The sequence below is a fragment of the Aegilops tauschii genome, chromosome 7 (assembly GCF_002575655.3).
Source record: "Aegilops tauschii subsp. strangulata cultivar AL8/78 chromosome 7, Aet v6.0, whole genome shotgun sequence".
NCBI lineage: Eukaryota > Viridiplantae > Streptophyta > Magnoliopsida > Poales > Poaceae > Aegilops > Aegilops tauschii.
Genome location: NC_053041.3, coordinates 4,412,697 through 4,427,702, shown reverse-complemented (window position 1 = coordinate 4,427,702; position 15,006 = coordinate 4,412,697). Strand labels below are relative to the sequence as shown.

General features: G+C 40.9%; 1 protein-coding gene across 1 annotated transcript; it reads left to right on the top strand.

Moving 5' to 3' along the window:
- The first annotated feature begins 12,301 nt into the window (after positions 1–12,301).
- On the top strand, positions 12,302–14,905 carry LOC109742047 (uncharacterized). Its single transcript, XM_020301131.4, has 5 exons — positions 12,302–12,396; positions 13,283–13,497; positions 13,586–13,821; positions 13,997–14,118; positions 14,585–14,905. The coding sequence occupies exons 2-4, from the start codon at positions 13,290–13,292 to the stop codon at positions 14,090–14,092; spliced, it is 540 nt and encodes a 179-aa protein (XP_020156720.1). The 5' UTR covers positions 12,302–12,396; positions 13,283–13,289; the 3' UTR covers positions 14,093–14,118; positions 14,585–14,905.
- The last annotated feature ends 101 nt before the right edge of the window (positions 14,906–15,006 follow it).

Below are 15,006 nucleotides of genomic sequence, written 5' to 3'. Positions count from 1 at the left end.
CAAATAAGATATCTGGATGTTCAGAAAACATCACCTACATCCAGGTTGCTGTCTCCACGCGCATGTGTTTGCCATCTCTAAATGCCAACAGGTCCAGGTTGTGGTCATCAGCCTTCTTCATGCCATCGGCATGATCACCATTGCCTCCCGCACCCCGTCATCATCAGGCTGATTTGCTGCTGCTGCTGCTTGCTACCTCTTGAGCATTGCGTTGGTTTTCCCTTGAAGAAGAAAGGGTGATGCAGCAAAGTAGCTTAAGTATTTCCCTCAGTTTTTGAGAACCAAGGTATCAATCCAGTAGGAGGCTACGCGCGAGTCCCTCGCACCTACACAAAACAAATAAATCCTCGCAACCAACGCGATAAGGGGTTGTCAATCCCTACACGGTCACTTACGAGAGTGAGATCTGATAGATATGATAGGATAATATTTTTGGTATTTTTGTGATAAAGATGCAAAGTAAAATAAAAGCAAAGTAAAAGGCAACGGAAATAACTAAGTGTTGGAAGATTAATATGATGAAGATAGACCCGGGGGCAATAGGTTTCACTAGTGGCTTCTCTCAAGAGCATAAGTATTTTACAGTGGGTGAACAAATTACTGTTGAGCAATTGACAGAATTGAGCATAGTTATGAGAATATCTAGGTATGATCATGTATATAGGCATCACGTCCGAGACAAGTAGACCGACTCCTGCCTGCATCTACTACTATTACTCCACACATCGACCGCTATCCAGCATGCATCTAGAGTATTAAGTTCATAAGAACAGAGTAACGCCTTAAGCAAGATGACATGATGTAGAGGGATAAATTCATGCAATATGATAAAAAAACCCCATCTTGTTATCCTCGATGGCAACAATACTATACGTGCCTTACTTCCCCTACTGTCACTGGGAAAGGACACCGCAAGATTGAACCCAAAGCTAAGCACTTCTCCCATTGCAAGAAAGATCAATCTAGTAGGCCAAACCAAACTGATAATTCGAAGAGACTTGCAAAGATAACCAATCATACAGAAAATAATTCAGAAGATTCAAATATTGTTCATAGATAAACTTGATCATAAACCCACAATTCATCGGTCTCAACAAACGCACCGCAAAAGAATATTACATCAAATAGATCTCCACGAGAGAGGGGGAGAACATTGTATTGAGATCCAAAAAGAGAGAGAAAACCATCTAGCTACTAACTATGGACCCGAAGGTCTGAGGTAAACTACTCACACTTCATCGGAGAGGCTATGGTGTTGATGTAGAAGCCCTCCGTGATGGATGCCCCCTCCGGCGGAGCTCCGGAACAGGCCCCAAGATGGGATCTCGTGGGTACAGAAGGTTGCGGCGGTGGAATTAGGTTTTTGGCTCCGTATCTGATCGTTTGGGGGTACGTAGGTATATATAGGAGGAAGGAGTACGTCGGTGGAGCAACAGGGGGCCCACGAGGGTGGAGGGCGCGCCCTAGGGGGGTAGGCGCGCCCCCTACCTCGTGGCTTCCTCTTTTGTTTCTTGACGTAGTGTCCAAGTCTCCTGGATCATGTTCGTTCCAAAAATCACGTTCCCGAAGGTTTCATTCCGTTTGGACTCCGTTTGATATTCTTTTTCTGCGAAACTCTGAAATAGGCAAAAAAAACAGCAATTCTGGGCCGGGCCTCCGGTTAATAGGTTAGTCCCAAAAATAATATAAAAATGAATAATAAAGCCCAATAATGTCTAAAACAGAAGATAATATAGCATGGAGCAATCAAAAATTATAGATATGTTGGAGACGTATCACTGCTCGTCCTCCTACTCCATCTGCATAGGCAAGAGCAAGTTAGTTGAATGACATGCACGATAAAACTGCAAGGCATATATATTCATCTACATTAATTCTACTCATAGATTAAAATAGCCCGCGAAATAGCCGCGATAGCTGCGCTATAGCTGCGTGAGAGCCTCGCCGCTAAGCTATAGCCGTTGCCGCGCAAACCTCAACATATCCCTATAAATGGCTCAAAAATCAGCAAAACCCTCCAAAATCATCTCTCCCACCAGAAAATTTTCCGCTATTTGCCGCTATTGCCCGCTATGGCGGCCGCTATAGCTCCTGGGAGAGGCCGCCGCGAAATCATTTCTCCCGCGATTTTAATCCATAATTCTACTACAGTACAGATTTTGCATGGATGGGTTTGACTTCAACAGAGACTGAAAGAAGAGCATTTTCCCCTCCCAATCCAAAACCTGCAGTACAAGTACAACTCTAAGAGAAGGAACCGTGGTACAACAAGTGGCGCTCCAAATCGAACTAAATCTCAATTTCTTTATTTACTTAAGAAACAGCACAACCATAACTTCTGCCAAGCAAGCAGTTATCATACTATCAGCTAAAGAAAAACAAAGGAAGATCACTTGTCACTTTCAAGGAAAACATCAGAAGTAGATGATAGGCAAAAGTAGATGATCATCAAATTCCCTCACACTCAACAGTGAATAATGCTACTACTATTGATAGCAAGGACTAACCATTCCCACTACCTGGATGCAGCGCCCTTCATTTTGCAAACAAAAAAAGAGCACATTATCCAATTCCTTCACATACATAAATGAATAGCAGCAACCAAATTCAACGGTACTACCAAAATCAAATTACTAATATAATAGCTGGACCCCCATCATCAAAATTGGTAACATAATCCAAGAAGTTCAGTAGCTAGTATTAATTAATATAATCTAGTTGATTAAGAGGAGCAAGCACAGATTGGGTTTGAAGCAGTCAACTTACATCTGGCGCTGCTTGAGGATGGTCTCCTACAAGGGTCCACAGGAGCATATACAGTAATAGTATGAAACAAGGAAAAAAAACTGTACAAATTTAACTAGTGCCAACTTTCTAGTATAAAAGAAGTTGATTGCGAGGGAGGAAGGTTTCCTGGGATGGAATTCAGAGGTGCTACAGCTGAGCAATTTCAGAGAAATAACCATGTGTTTAAGCAGGATAGAAGCTACTTGTATTCAAATGGATATTTCTATCTCTCCATTCATGTTTTTGTGCTGCCAAACTTGCGCAACTTTTCTGTCTATTCTTTCTCCTTTTATTCAGCTTACAACAGAAATAACGGAAGAGGTGGAGTGCTGCATGCGCCACGATCCGTTCTGATCGTGCCATCCCACGACCTCGCATTGTGGTGCGCATCAACACCCTCCCAAGCTACAACTACGGAACTAAAAAAACAAAGTCTGAACTAGTCTGCTAACTGAAGAAACGGAAAAATAGCTAAGGAAACACATGTGCACGAGATTACTAGCTAACAGTACAATGCACGAAAAATTCAGTACCGGTAGCCTTTTTTCATGAAAGGAGTACAAGTAGCATTGCTTTGATTCTAATTGTAATTCCTAGTTGATTATCAAAATTCTGTATGAGAAAATATCCATTGCCAAATACTCCTACATGACAGATCTAGCACATGACCAAAAGAAGTGCTCCATAGCCACAACCAGACTGACAAAAATGCAACTAAATATGACCAATAACTACCAATTCATGGATGATCTGAACCTGTACTACATTACTGTTGTACATGGCACAAAAATAATGAATACTTAGGCCAGAGAAAGAGGAGCTTCCGTTGACTCGGGGAAAGGAGAGACGTCGCGCCCGTAGCAGCAGCAGCTCGACGCAGTAGCAGCAGCCTGACGCAGCTGCTCCCCGGCTCGTTGTCGTGCCCGCAGCAGCAGTAGCTCGGCGCAGGAGCAGCATCCCGACGTAGCTCCTCCCCAGCACGTCGCTGTGCCCACAGCAACAGCAGCTCGACGCCGCTGGGGCCTCCTCGCGGTGCACCACCACCAGTGCCTGGGCGTGGCTCTCCTAGGCGAGGAGAGAAACCGGCCGGTGGAGATGGTGAGCGGGGAGAGGTGACCTCGGGGAGGAGAGCTAGGCGGTGGGCAACGGCTGGGATCGCCGGAATCTGGCGGCGGCGTGGGGTGGAGAAAGGGGATCAAGGAAGACGAGAGAGATGGGATCCAACGTGGGTGTGTGTGTGTGTGCGGGTTGGGCGTGGGTGTGTGTGCATCGTGGGTGGGGCCCGGGGCTGTGAGGGTCGTGGGTGGGGCCCGGGGTTGTGTGGGTCGTGGGTGGGTCTGTGCCAAGTCATCGATCCGTGGGATCGATACGTGGCATGTGTTTCTTCTTTGCCGTCTGCCGGGGGCGGGGGCGGCCGTTAGATACGTTAGGTTATTTTCTTTGTCGTCTGCTTTCGGGCTCTTAAGAAAGTGGCCGTTAGGTCGTTCACGTTAGTCGGCCATTCACCCTCGTTGCCGTCTGCTAGCACACGGCAAAGATTCTATGCCATCAGCTAGCTGACGGCAAAGAGCAAGCTGACGGCAAACACCCTCTTTGCCGTCAGCTTTCTGTAAGCTGATGGCAAAGACCTTCTTTGCCGTCAGCTAGTAGACGGCAAAGAGCTGGCTGACAGCAAAGATCCGGATTCCAGTAGTGTATATGTAAACCCAAATTGTAAACACAATTACTAGTTAGAGATGATAATTAGTCGTGTGTTATCTTGTAATGCGATATTTGGGGGTGGCAAGGCGTCCATTTTGGCATGTATTATGTTCCTGGATAATCTTTGGGTGTCTTTCATTGTTGCTTCAAAAGATACTAGAGGTCAGCCCTTGTGGATTTAAAGTGAGGGGCGTTGGGTATACCCAGCTCCTACAACAAGTTTCCTGGTCAATACGGTTGCCCATGGGATTGCCAATTTTTTTTTACAAATACTAGAGCTGATGAGCTTTGGGTAGGTCTGTTCCGTCCTGTGTGACATACTCCGTATTTTGTAATAAGCTAACTGCATAGCTTTATCTTAATTAATATAATGGATGAGGGGTTATTTCAGAAAATAAATAAGAAAAACTAGAACTATAGCTAATTTAGAAACCCAAGTTGTCAAGACAATTATTGGGCATGGTCGTGCATCCCATGCATGCTTCTTTTACACGGAGAAGAACATTGCGACATCTTCGACCTAGAGTTCCGGACTCATGTACAAGGTGCTTAAAAAACAATAATGGACACAATTTCGGGGCCACAATCTTGTGGGTATCGGTTGCTTCCAGGTCATGCTATCTACTTATCCATCTCCCTAATGCATGACGACCACCAACCGGAATCAATCTAACCGTCAAAGATTCAAAGCACACTTAACTACTAGTACAATAATGCTGATAGCTCCAAACGAAAATAATGCAGCTATAGTAAGTAGATGAGAGAGACACAGCCAATAGAACGAAGAAAAGCATCCGGAATCGGTTTATGCATAGTGCCTTGTCATGTGGTGCCAATGCAAATTCGCCATCATGCCACTGCCCCGAGCGTCTAGAGTGATGGCTTGGGACAACCCTAGAGGCCAGAGAAATCGTAACTAGGTTGAGGCCTATTTTCTTCTTGCCCACGTACGTTCATGGACGTATATATTGTAGCTGCTTACCATTTGAGTTTTGTCAGTTACGATCGACTTCATAACTTAAAAAAAATACTCCCTCCGTCTCATAATATAAGAGCATTTTTCACACTAGTGTGAAAAATGCTCTTATATTATGGGACAGAGGGAGTACTTGTGTGCAATTAGATATATATTGTCGCGCATGAAAAGTCTCCAACTCAAGGCGGTGTAACAACTAACAAGGTACACCATGATAACTGCAATTAATCTAGAGGTTGAAATCGTCAACACGGTTATTGATTAGAGGTAACCGTGAATCACATGTTTTCTTCTAGAAAAAAATGTTGGTACTGCTACATGAAGACAACTATTGGTCACGGTCGTGCATCACGTGTTTTGTTGACACAGAGAGCCAAATCATTGATTTGAACTAATTGAAGGGCCTTAGAAATGTGCAATAATGGATATCGTTTAGGGGCTCACAATATTGCCGAATCGGTTGCTTCCGGATTATCCATCTCCGTAATACAATAGGAGTACATGACAACCACCAACCAAAATCAAACCACCAAGATTCAAAGCAACAATTAACTAGTGCAACAATGTTGATGGATCTAATAGAAAATCAACAATGCATCGGTACAGTACATGTGGGAGAAGTGAAGCCAATATATATACTGGCTTGCCAGGTGGTGTCAGGTATGTCAGTATGTGGGCTTGTTTGTGTGTGTGTGTTTTTCCTGTATAAGCTTCTTTATAATTTGGGGGATAGTTGTCATAGCACCGAATAGTTGTTGTGCTTCTTAATTTCTATAAGATACTCCCTCCGTCCAATAATATAAGACATAGCTTGCAAAAGCGTCTCATATTATGAGTCTGGGGAGTATAATATAAAATACCCATTGCAGTGTTTTAATGACACACGTACACACATAGTGCATTTTTAGGGTGATTTTTTCTTCTTTTTTTCGGAAAGGGAAGCAAGCCCCAGCCTCTGCATTTATAGGGTGATGAAGCCACGTGTCTGGGTCGTTGCATTGCAAAGTGGCAGGCTAGCAGAGCCGTGACTATGTTTGCTTGGTTGATGAGAAAAAAACAATCATCCTTTCCTAGATACTCTTATTATCTCAACTTTTAAGCCAAGGAAAAATAACCATCCTCCTGGACATCCAACCACAAGAGTGCCAATACGTTCACCTCTTCTCTCCAGCTCAAGCGTGCAGTCTTATGTTCTCTAAAAAACGCCTTGCATCTTTTACCACTATGTACCCACTTGTGGCGTTTATGAACGGCCAACGGTGACGTAGCTCCCTAGAACTCTCCCCATGCACCACCATCTGTCAGCCAACGCAAACTGATCATCTTGTCGATGCCCCGGGTGATGGCTTGGGGTAGATGCCTCGGTTGATGGCTTGGGACAACCCTAGACCGAATAGGTCGAGGCCTATTTCGTCTTGTGTAACTGCTTATGAAAATTGCTTGTTGAAGAGGTTACCACCGACTTCATTAATTAAAAATTACACATGCGTGTGAAGGAAGTGTATGTTTGTGTGTGCACAATTAATATATCTTGTCATGTAAGAAAAGTCCCTAACTCATCGATAACACGAAACACCATGATAACTACAACTAATGTTGAAGTTGAAATTTTCAACACGATTACTAATTAGAGATGACCATGAATCACATGTCCCTGCTAGAAAAAATGCTGGTACTTCGACATGAAGACAACTATTTGCCATGGTCATGCATGGGTCACATGTTTTGTTTACAGAGAACGTTGTTACGTCATCGATTTGGATTAATGCAATGAATAAAAAAAGTGTGATAATGGATATCGTTTGGGGCCCCACAATATCGCGGAATCGGTTGCTTCCGGGTTATTCATCTCCGTAATACAGTCGGAGTACATGACAACCACCAACCAGAATCAAACTACCAAGATTCAAAGCAACAATTAACTAGTGCAATAATGCTGATGCATCTAATAGAAAAACAATGCATCGCTAGAGTACATGTGGGAGAAGCAAAACCAATAGAGGGAAGAGAAGAAGTTTATATATACTGGCTTGCTCCAAGTGGTAAGTTGGCTCGTCGCTTTCCTCCGGGTCAACCATCGCCGGTCGGGTCCAGGACCAGTGGCTGCATGCATATGGTAATCCCTAATCAGCGAAGCCACGTGGGTGTCTCATGGGTTCGCGAAGTGTTAGGCTGGCAGAGACATGCAGGGGTGATGTGATTGGCTGGCCCCTTGAGATCACCAAGTGGCACGTTGCTGACTCGGCGTACAGGTGGCGTGGTGTATATTATTGTGGGCATGATGCACACCGGCATGCGTATGTGGTATCAGAATGAATCAACACTTATATATGGAGCAATTATACGAGCGGATAATATATATTCATATTGTTTAAGATGTCGTAGGAGCATAATTGAGAAACAGATTGAGTGGATGATGATGGTGGCTCGGTGCTTCTGAGATTAAACTTTGGGTGCGTTGGACTTGGACGGCTATATCGGGCATGCAAACTATATATATGCACACTTACATAACGTAATCAAAGCAGGATGTGTGATTAGAAAATTAGCACACATGGCGGCTAATTAATCCGGACCAATTCCTAAACACAAAATTCAATCTGGACCAAATGGATCCAGCACTATGTGTAGTGTAGCTAGGGTACTTATGGAGGGCCATGCATGCATGCGGCCAGCTTACTTTCCGTCTCGTCTCTTTCATTCCTCTTGATCAGTTGGGAGGACCGATCGTGAAAGATTCGATTCTATACATGTGGTGTAGATGGTGAGCTGCATGTGCCGGCCGGCCTCAACACTATAGGATCGATCGACGGTGCCACAAGCAATCCACTGATTGATCAATTAGGGACACACACGGAGAGTTAGGTCTAGATGGAGCATGCAAGCGATCGATCAACTTGCCCGTTTCGGGTATGCCGCCATGTCGATCATCACATGCCAATCAGCGAGGTCATGGGCGTACATCTATTGGATGATGGGGTAGTTCCATTCACGCCGGCTGTCTCTGTGCGGAGGAGCAACGCCACGTTGAGGCAGATGCGTGGAGGATCCATCAAATCAATGGCGACTTGTGCATGCATGTGCCTTCCGGCCGGTGGGCTGTGCTGTACTTTACTGACTACGTGAGTTGAGTGCCTCCGATGCGATGCGATCCGATCCGATCCGATCCGATCCATCATCCATGCATGGCAGGTGAAACGAAATTATATGAGGAGGAAGCAAGCGGATAACCAACTTTCGCGGCGCCGCCGCGCCGGCACATGCATGTGTGCATCCTCCACTACTTTTAGCTGAAATTTTGATTTTTTTTAAATTTTGAATACCAGTGGGATGAGTTTGCCACCTCCACTACTTTTAGCTGAAATTTGATTCCCTTCCTAGTGCCATCGATCGACTTGATTAATTGTAGCGTGGCATGTGTCTGCAGCATGCGTATGCATGTCTGTGGACGACATGCAAGCTCCACTTTCAGCTGGTTATCATATCTTTCATTTCTTTGAGGGAAAGCTGGTTTTATTTTTTTAGCAAACGAGAAAAAGCTGGTGTCGAGGTCGCCCGCAAAGGTTATATCTCGCTTCACGCAAGACCGAAGGATCTCTGACGTGAAGCACCTATAGTAACAGGCCGGCCCACTCGCGAACGCTTAAATATAAGAAACATTGATCCCTGGTCTCCTGGATAGTTGGAAATGGTGCTAGTTCTCACCAAAAAAAAGAAGGAAATGGTGCCAGTCACCAGGCTCCCTTTGGGTTCCTGATGAACAAGTAGGTCGCGAAATACTTGAGGCGAAACTAGACCGGTCTCAACTTGTTTTTCCCAGTTTCCCAGTATTTACTTTGTTTTTCTTCTCTTTCCTTTTACTTCATTCATATTCGGTTTTCTCTGTTTATTTTTATTTTCTTTTGTTTTTGGTTTGGTTTCTTATTTCTTCTCCAGCTTTTTGTTTCTTCTTTTGGTTTTCTTTGTTTCTTTCATTTTTTTTCTTACACATTTCCCCCTCTTTTATCTTCAGTTTTATTTATTTATTTCATGGTTCTTTCTTTCTTTACAGATTTTCGCTGTTTTCCCATTCTTTTTTGCATTTCTTTCTTTCTTGGTTATAAAGTATTTTGGCTATTCTTTGTTTATTTACAGAATTTTGTTGTTTTTCCATTCTTTTGCATTTATTTCTTCAAAATTATTTTTTAATTTATTTTTTGGAAGACATTTTTTGCGGTCTACTTTGTTTTTTTGTTTTCATTACACATTAATTGTATATGTCAAGAACATTTTTCTAATAATTTTTTTATTTTTTCCAATACAAATATAACATTTTCTGAATACATGGTCAATTTTTTTCATATGCTTGATTAATATTTTTCAAATACAAATTTAATTATTTTTTAATACATGGTCAACAATTTTTCTACACACATCTTAAACATTTTTCAAATGCTTGATTAACATTTTTCAAATACAAGAATGACATTATTCGAATAGATGGTGAAAAATTTTCATACCCACACTTTTAAGCATTTTCAATTGCTTGATTAACATTTTTTTAATACATGATTCATTTTTTAACACATAGTCAACATTGTTTCTATGTACATTTAACATTTTTTAAATGCTTGATTTACATTTTCCAGATACAACATTAACATGTTTAAACACATAGTCAACATTGTTCCTATACAAATTTAATATTTTTAAATGCTCGATTAACATTTTTCACATACTTGTTAACATTTTTAAATGCTTCATTAACATTTTATTCAAATACAAGATTCACATTTTTCCAATACATGGTCAATATTTTTCTATGCATATTTAACATTTTTTAAATGCTTGATTAACATTTTTCATGTACTTGTTCAACATTTTTAAATGCTTCATTAACATTTTATTCAAATACAAGATTAACATTTTTCCAATACTTGGTCAACATTTTTCTACGCATATTTAACATTTTTTAAATGCTTGATTAACATTTTTCAAATGTATGATTAATATTTCTTTCAAATACAAGATTAACATTTGTTAACATAGCGTCAACATTTTTATATGCACATTTAAAAAAATTCAAATGCTTGATTAACATTTTTCATATACTTGTTGAACATTTTTGTCAAATTCTTGATTAACTTTCTTAAATGCATGATCAAATTTTTTTGTACACATTGTGGTTTTTGTATACGTGATAAATATTTTCTCCATACACATTTAATATTTTTTAAATACTTGATTAACATTTTTCTAATGTTTATGCATAGTTTTTCCTAATATATATAAGCATAATATTTGTAACTATAAACAAATTAAAAAATAAGCAAAAAATAAAACACGAAACAAGGAATGAAATGAGGATGTGACCAAGCGTGCGCCTCGGCCGACTCATCTGGGGCTCCCGACGGTTCCCTCGGCCGCGCACTGTGCCGACTCATATGCTCGCGCGACTTCGGCGAGTCGGAAGGTTGCCTCACTATAAGCGAGGTATAGGCGCGCCCGCTGGTCGCTAGAGGAGCATCCATCTAGGTTGGCCATGTCGGGCCTGGCCGATCAACCAAGGGTTGCCAATTTCATTCCGTCCAATGTTCGACCCGCTGCACCTTTGTTATGTATCGCCTATGGTGTTATGTATTGTACAGATCGTCCACTAGCGCTGCCCATTTGGGGGGAGGCAGCGGTTCATTGCGACACGATTTTGACTCGTTTGAGGAAGGTTATGAAACATTCCGCCTGGTTTTTGGGAAGGTTCCCAATATTGTTTTCCAGTTTTCTCTTTCTTTTCCCCCTCTTTTCCTTTTTAATTGGTGAAGAAGATTAGTAAAATTCGCGAATATTATTTTAGTTCTTGATTTTTTTCCAAATTACAAAACGTATTCCCCAGTTTAGGAATACTTTGTGGATGTGTAAATAATTTTTTCTACTTAAAGAACATTTTGTACAATTCCTGAACATTTCCTTAATTCATGGACATTTTCTAATTCAATATATGTTTTTCAAATTCACTAAAACATTTTAAATATGTGAATTTTTTTAAAGTAATGAAGAATTTTCAATTAATAAACGTTTTTCGAACTCTCAAAAAAATTCACATTCAAGAACATTTTTTGCAGATTCGTAAACTTTTTTAAATTTGTTTTCAATTCACGAATTTTTTTAAATTTTTTAACATTTTTTAAAACTTGTGAAATTTGGAGTACAATTGTTATTATTGTGAAAATATTTTCGTATTCATCAAAATTTTCAAATTAAAATAAAAAAGGAGAAAAAATCTAAAGTGTGAAACAAAAACACACAAAGTGAGTATGCTTGGCAGGCCCTTGTAGGAACGGTTCAAGCATAATTGCAGGCGATGTGTTGTGGTATTGCTCGCTAGGAGCGATACATAGTAGTTCCCGGCCTGCTTGGCTCACCCCCGGACGAAGGCCCAAGGTTACAGTACGCAGTAAGAAGCTGGCCCACGTGTTCAAGGCCTAAGAGATCTTGGTTTGTAATACGATGTGCATTGCTAATTTCTCTAAAAAAAGTGCTCTTTTGTGCGCATGCCATGGGAAAAATAACCTGGTGCACAATTAATTGCTGATCCTCACCCTGTCCTCCTTTTTTGCACATAGCACATGATTTTTGCGAGCGCAAATATTGTATAAAAATGTGATTTAGAAAGACGCAGATCTTTTTTAATAAACGAGTATTTTCTTTGAAGAGCCAACCAACATGCCATTCTCTCAAGTCTCTCCGTACTTCACACCATCATTCACTAAATAAAAGAAGCCATCACACCTTTGATACGTTGGGTGAGCTAGTACTGAAAAATATATGGTGGCCTTCAGAACACTGTCCCTTGGTTGGTGAGTGACTGACTGCATCTCTTCGTCTTGCTCCTGCGTTCAAGAGAGCTCCAAGCTCTCTAGTACCACGTCGTCTCGTCAATTTGTGCATCGTGAAAGGTTAGCTTTCTCATGGTTGTTCCTCTGCTCTGATCACACCATCCCAGCCTCTGATTCAGTTTGTTTTCCAGATAATTACTTCTTTCAGTAGTTAGCTGTTCCCAGAGGTAGAGGGGAAAGATTGGCATCTGTTTTTTTTAACAGACTGAGCCTTTGCTCGGTTTGTGAATTTTATCCCCCCTTCTCCTTTTTCAAGGAAAAAAAACACACAGCATTCTCAGCTTCCGTCCTTAGATTTCTGGCATTTCTAATTTCAGTGTGTATTTGTGCGGCTGTTTTTCTTGATGTGGATTGGTGTTGGGTCGCATTACTTGCTTGGCAGGCTCTGTTTCTAGGACACAACATGTTAGCCTGTAGCCCCTGCAATTGTTCGGTCGTTCGGATCAGTGTTAATGCCTTGGCTACTTTTCTGAATATCGATTTTTCAGATAATGATTTTTTGAACACCAGATGACTTCGAATCCTCTATTTCCATGAGTATTAGAATATTATGTAAAATAGATGAGAACACATAGTTCGAGTCCCCAATTATGTTGTTAGGACATATATATGTTTGCTATTTTTTTCAATTAAAATTCATGAAATGAGCAGTAATGGACATGCATATGAAAACTGTGTTGTTATGCTCTATATTCATTCTGCTACTATCTTTGATAGTCCAAATTTCATTCATCAGTTACACTGTTGTCTGTTAATACAAAAACAGAGTGTAGTTACTCTGTTTCAACAACTGGAGTAGGTCACAAATGTTGGCCCTCTTTGTTGGTGCAAGCTCCGCTACTGCTTATGCTAATTTTCCATATTTTTTTATTTGAAGAATCCTAATTGTCCATTCTAAATGACCTATTATATATTTGTGATATTCTGTTAGCAACCGAACTTGCAGGTTATATATGGATGACATTGTTGATGCATTGGTTCTCAAGCTTCACTCAAAGATATGTTATCATAGGGATGCCAGTGTCGACTACCTGGAAATAAAGACCACGGTTGATAAACTCGTAGAAGCGAACAAAAAACTCAAGGATGAGAAAGTGGACTTCCAGGATGTCATTAATATGGTCACAGAAGAAAAGGAGAATTTGCAGCATGACTGTCAAGGTTTGTGATCTTTAGGTGGCGCAGTAATTAGTTTATTACTTATCAGGACCCTGATTTATTTATTATGCTGACTCATTTGGTAGCGCAGTAATCAAGGAGCGGGTGGCAAAAAAGGAGGAGCAACTTGAAACTGTAAAAAGGGAACTTGAAGAAGCAAAACATGAACATGTGGCAGCAAAGAAGGAGCTTGAGGAAGAAAAACTTGGCCATGTGGCAACAAAGAAGGAGCTTGCGGCGGCACAACAACAACTTGCTCAAAGGAACGAAGAGCTGGAGATTTTAAGGAAGAAGCTTCAAGAGAGTGAACATGTACCTTCCAAAAGGGTAAAAACTAATACATATATCCTTCTCCATGGAAGCCATTCATATTTTAGCCTTGTTAACCTTTTTATCCTGAATGCTTTAAGCATTTTTCTGCAGAATGAAAGCGTAACTTATGTTTAGTATTTGTTTTTCTTGTTGGCTCGTACTTTGATTATCGAAGTCTATGTGCTAGCAGGTAACAAGATCTGCACATAAACGGGAAATGCTACTCAAAGGATCGCTGAGCAATGATGCGGATGGACATCGCCCAAAGAAACATAGGTCCTATTAGCATGCAAGCCATACACTCTAATACAGGTACAATGATAGATCCCTGAATTTGTACTCATCATCTACCTAGAGACTGCATACACTCTAAATCAATGAGTACAGAGTACAGACATACATGTATGGCTTCAGTGATTCAGAACTTAGTACAAACATCTCGCTGATTCTATTATAATACTGGAGTATAAGATGATATGAGCACGCCGACATTTCATTAAGTTTGTCCTTGCTCCTGATTGGAGCATCGGACTAGTTTTATCGCCGGTTTTGGCTTGAGCATTAGCTTGTCTTTAATTATTTAAGGGATCAGGCTGCTACTAATTACCATTTGTTATTCTGTTTGTGCATAGTTTGTTTAGACATCATGTATACATGCTCAGTAAAAAGAGGTCAATATTTCATTATCTAAAGGGAGCAAGTTTGGTCTTGTCAATCTAGTTCCTATGCTGCATGAGTTTCTGCGTCGAGCTCATGCTTACATTCTATTGTTGCACAGGTCGAGGTGGAACAGTGTGTCCTAGCTGTTGCAAGTGAGGAAGGAAGCCATCATCGTAGCAGGCCATGACTAACACTAGCAACTAGCAAGCATGCAAGAAAGTTACTATGTTAGCTACCTATGACGCTGGTGTTGAATAGTGTTATAATCGCCATTTCATGTATATTTTAGAATTTATTTCAGAACCTTGGTGTGTAAAACATTTGGCACTTTGATTCGCGCTTCTACTATAGTAACTGATGTATAAATATTATATGACTTAATTTTATGAAACCTTCATTTAACGGTCCTTAATCGATTATTCAGTGTCCTCTCAGTGTAATGTGATGCCTGAAGAGTGATGAATAGTCCCTTGGACTGGATCTGCACATACTAGTGTATTGTTGGTTCATTTTCAAGTGAAGCTAAGCTTATCCTCTAAA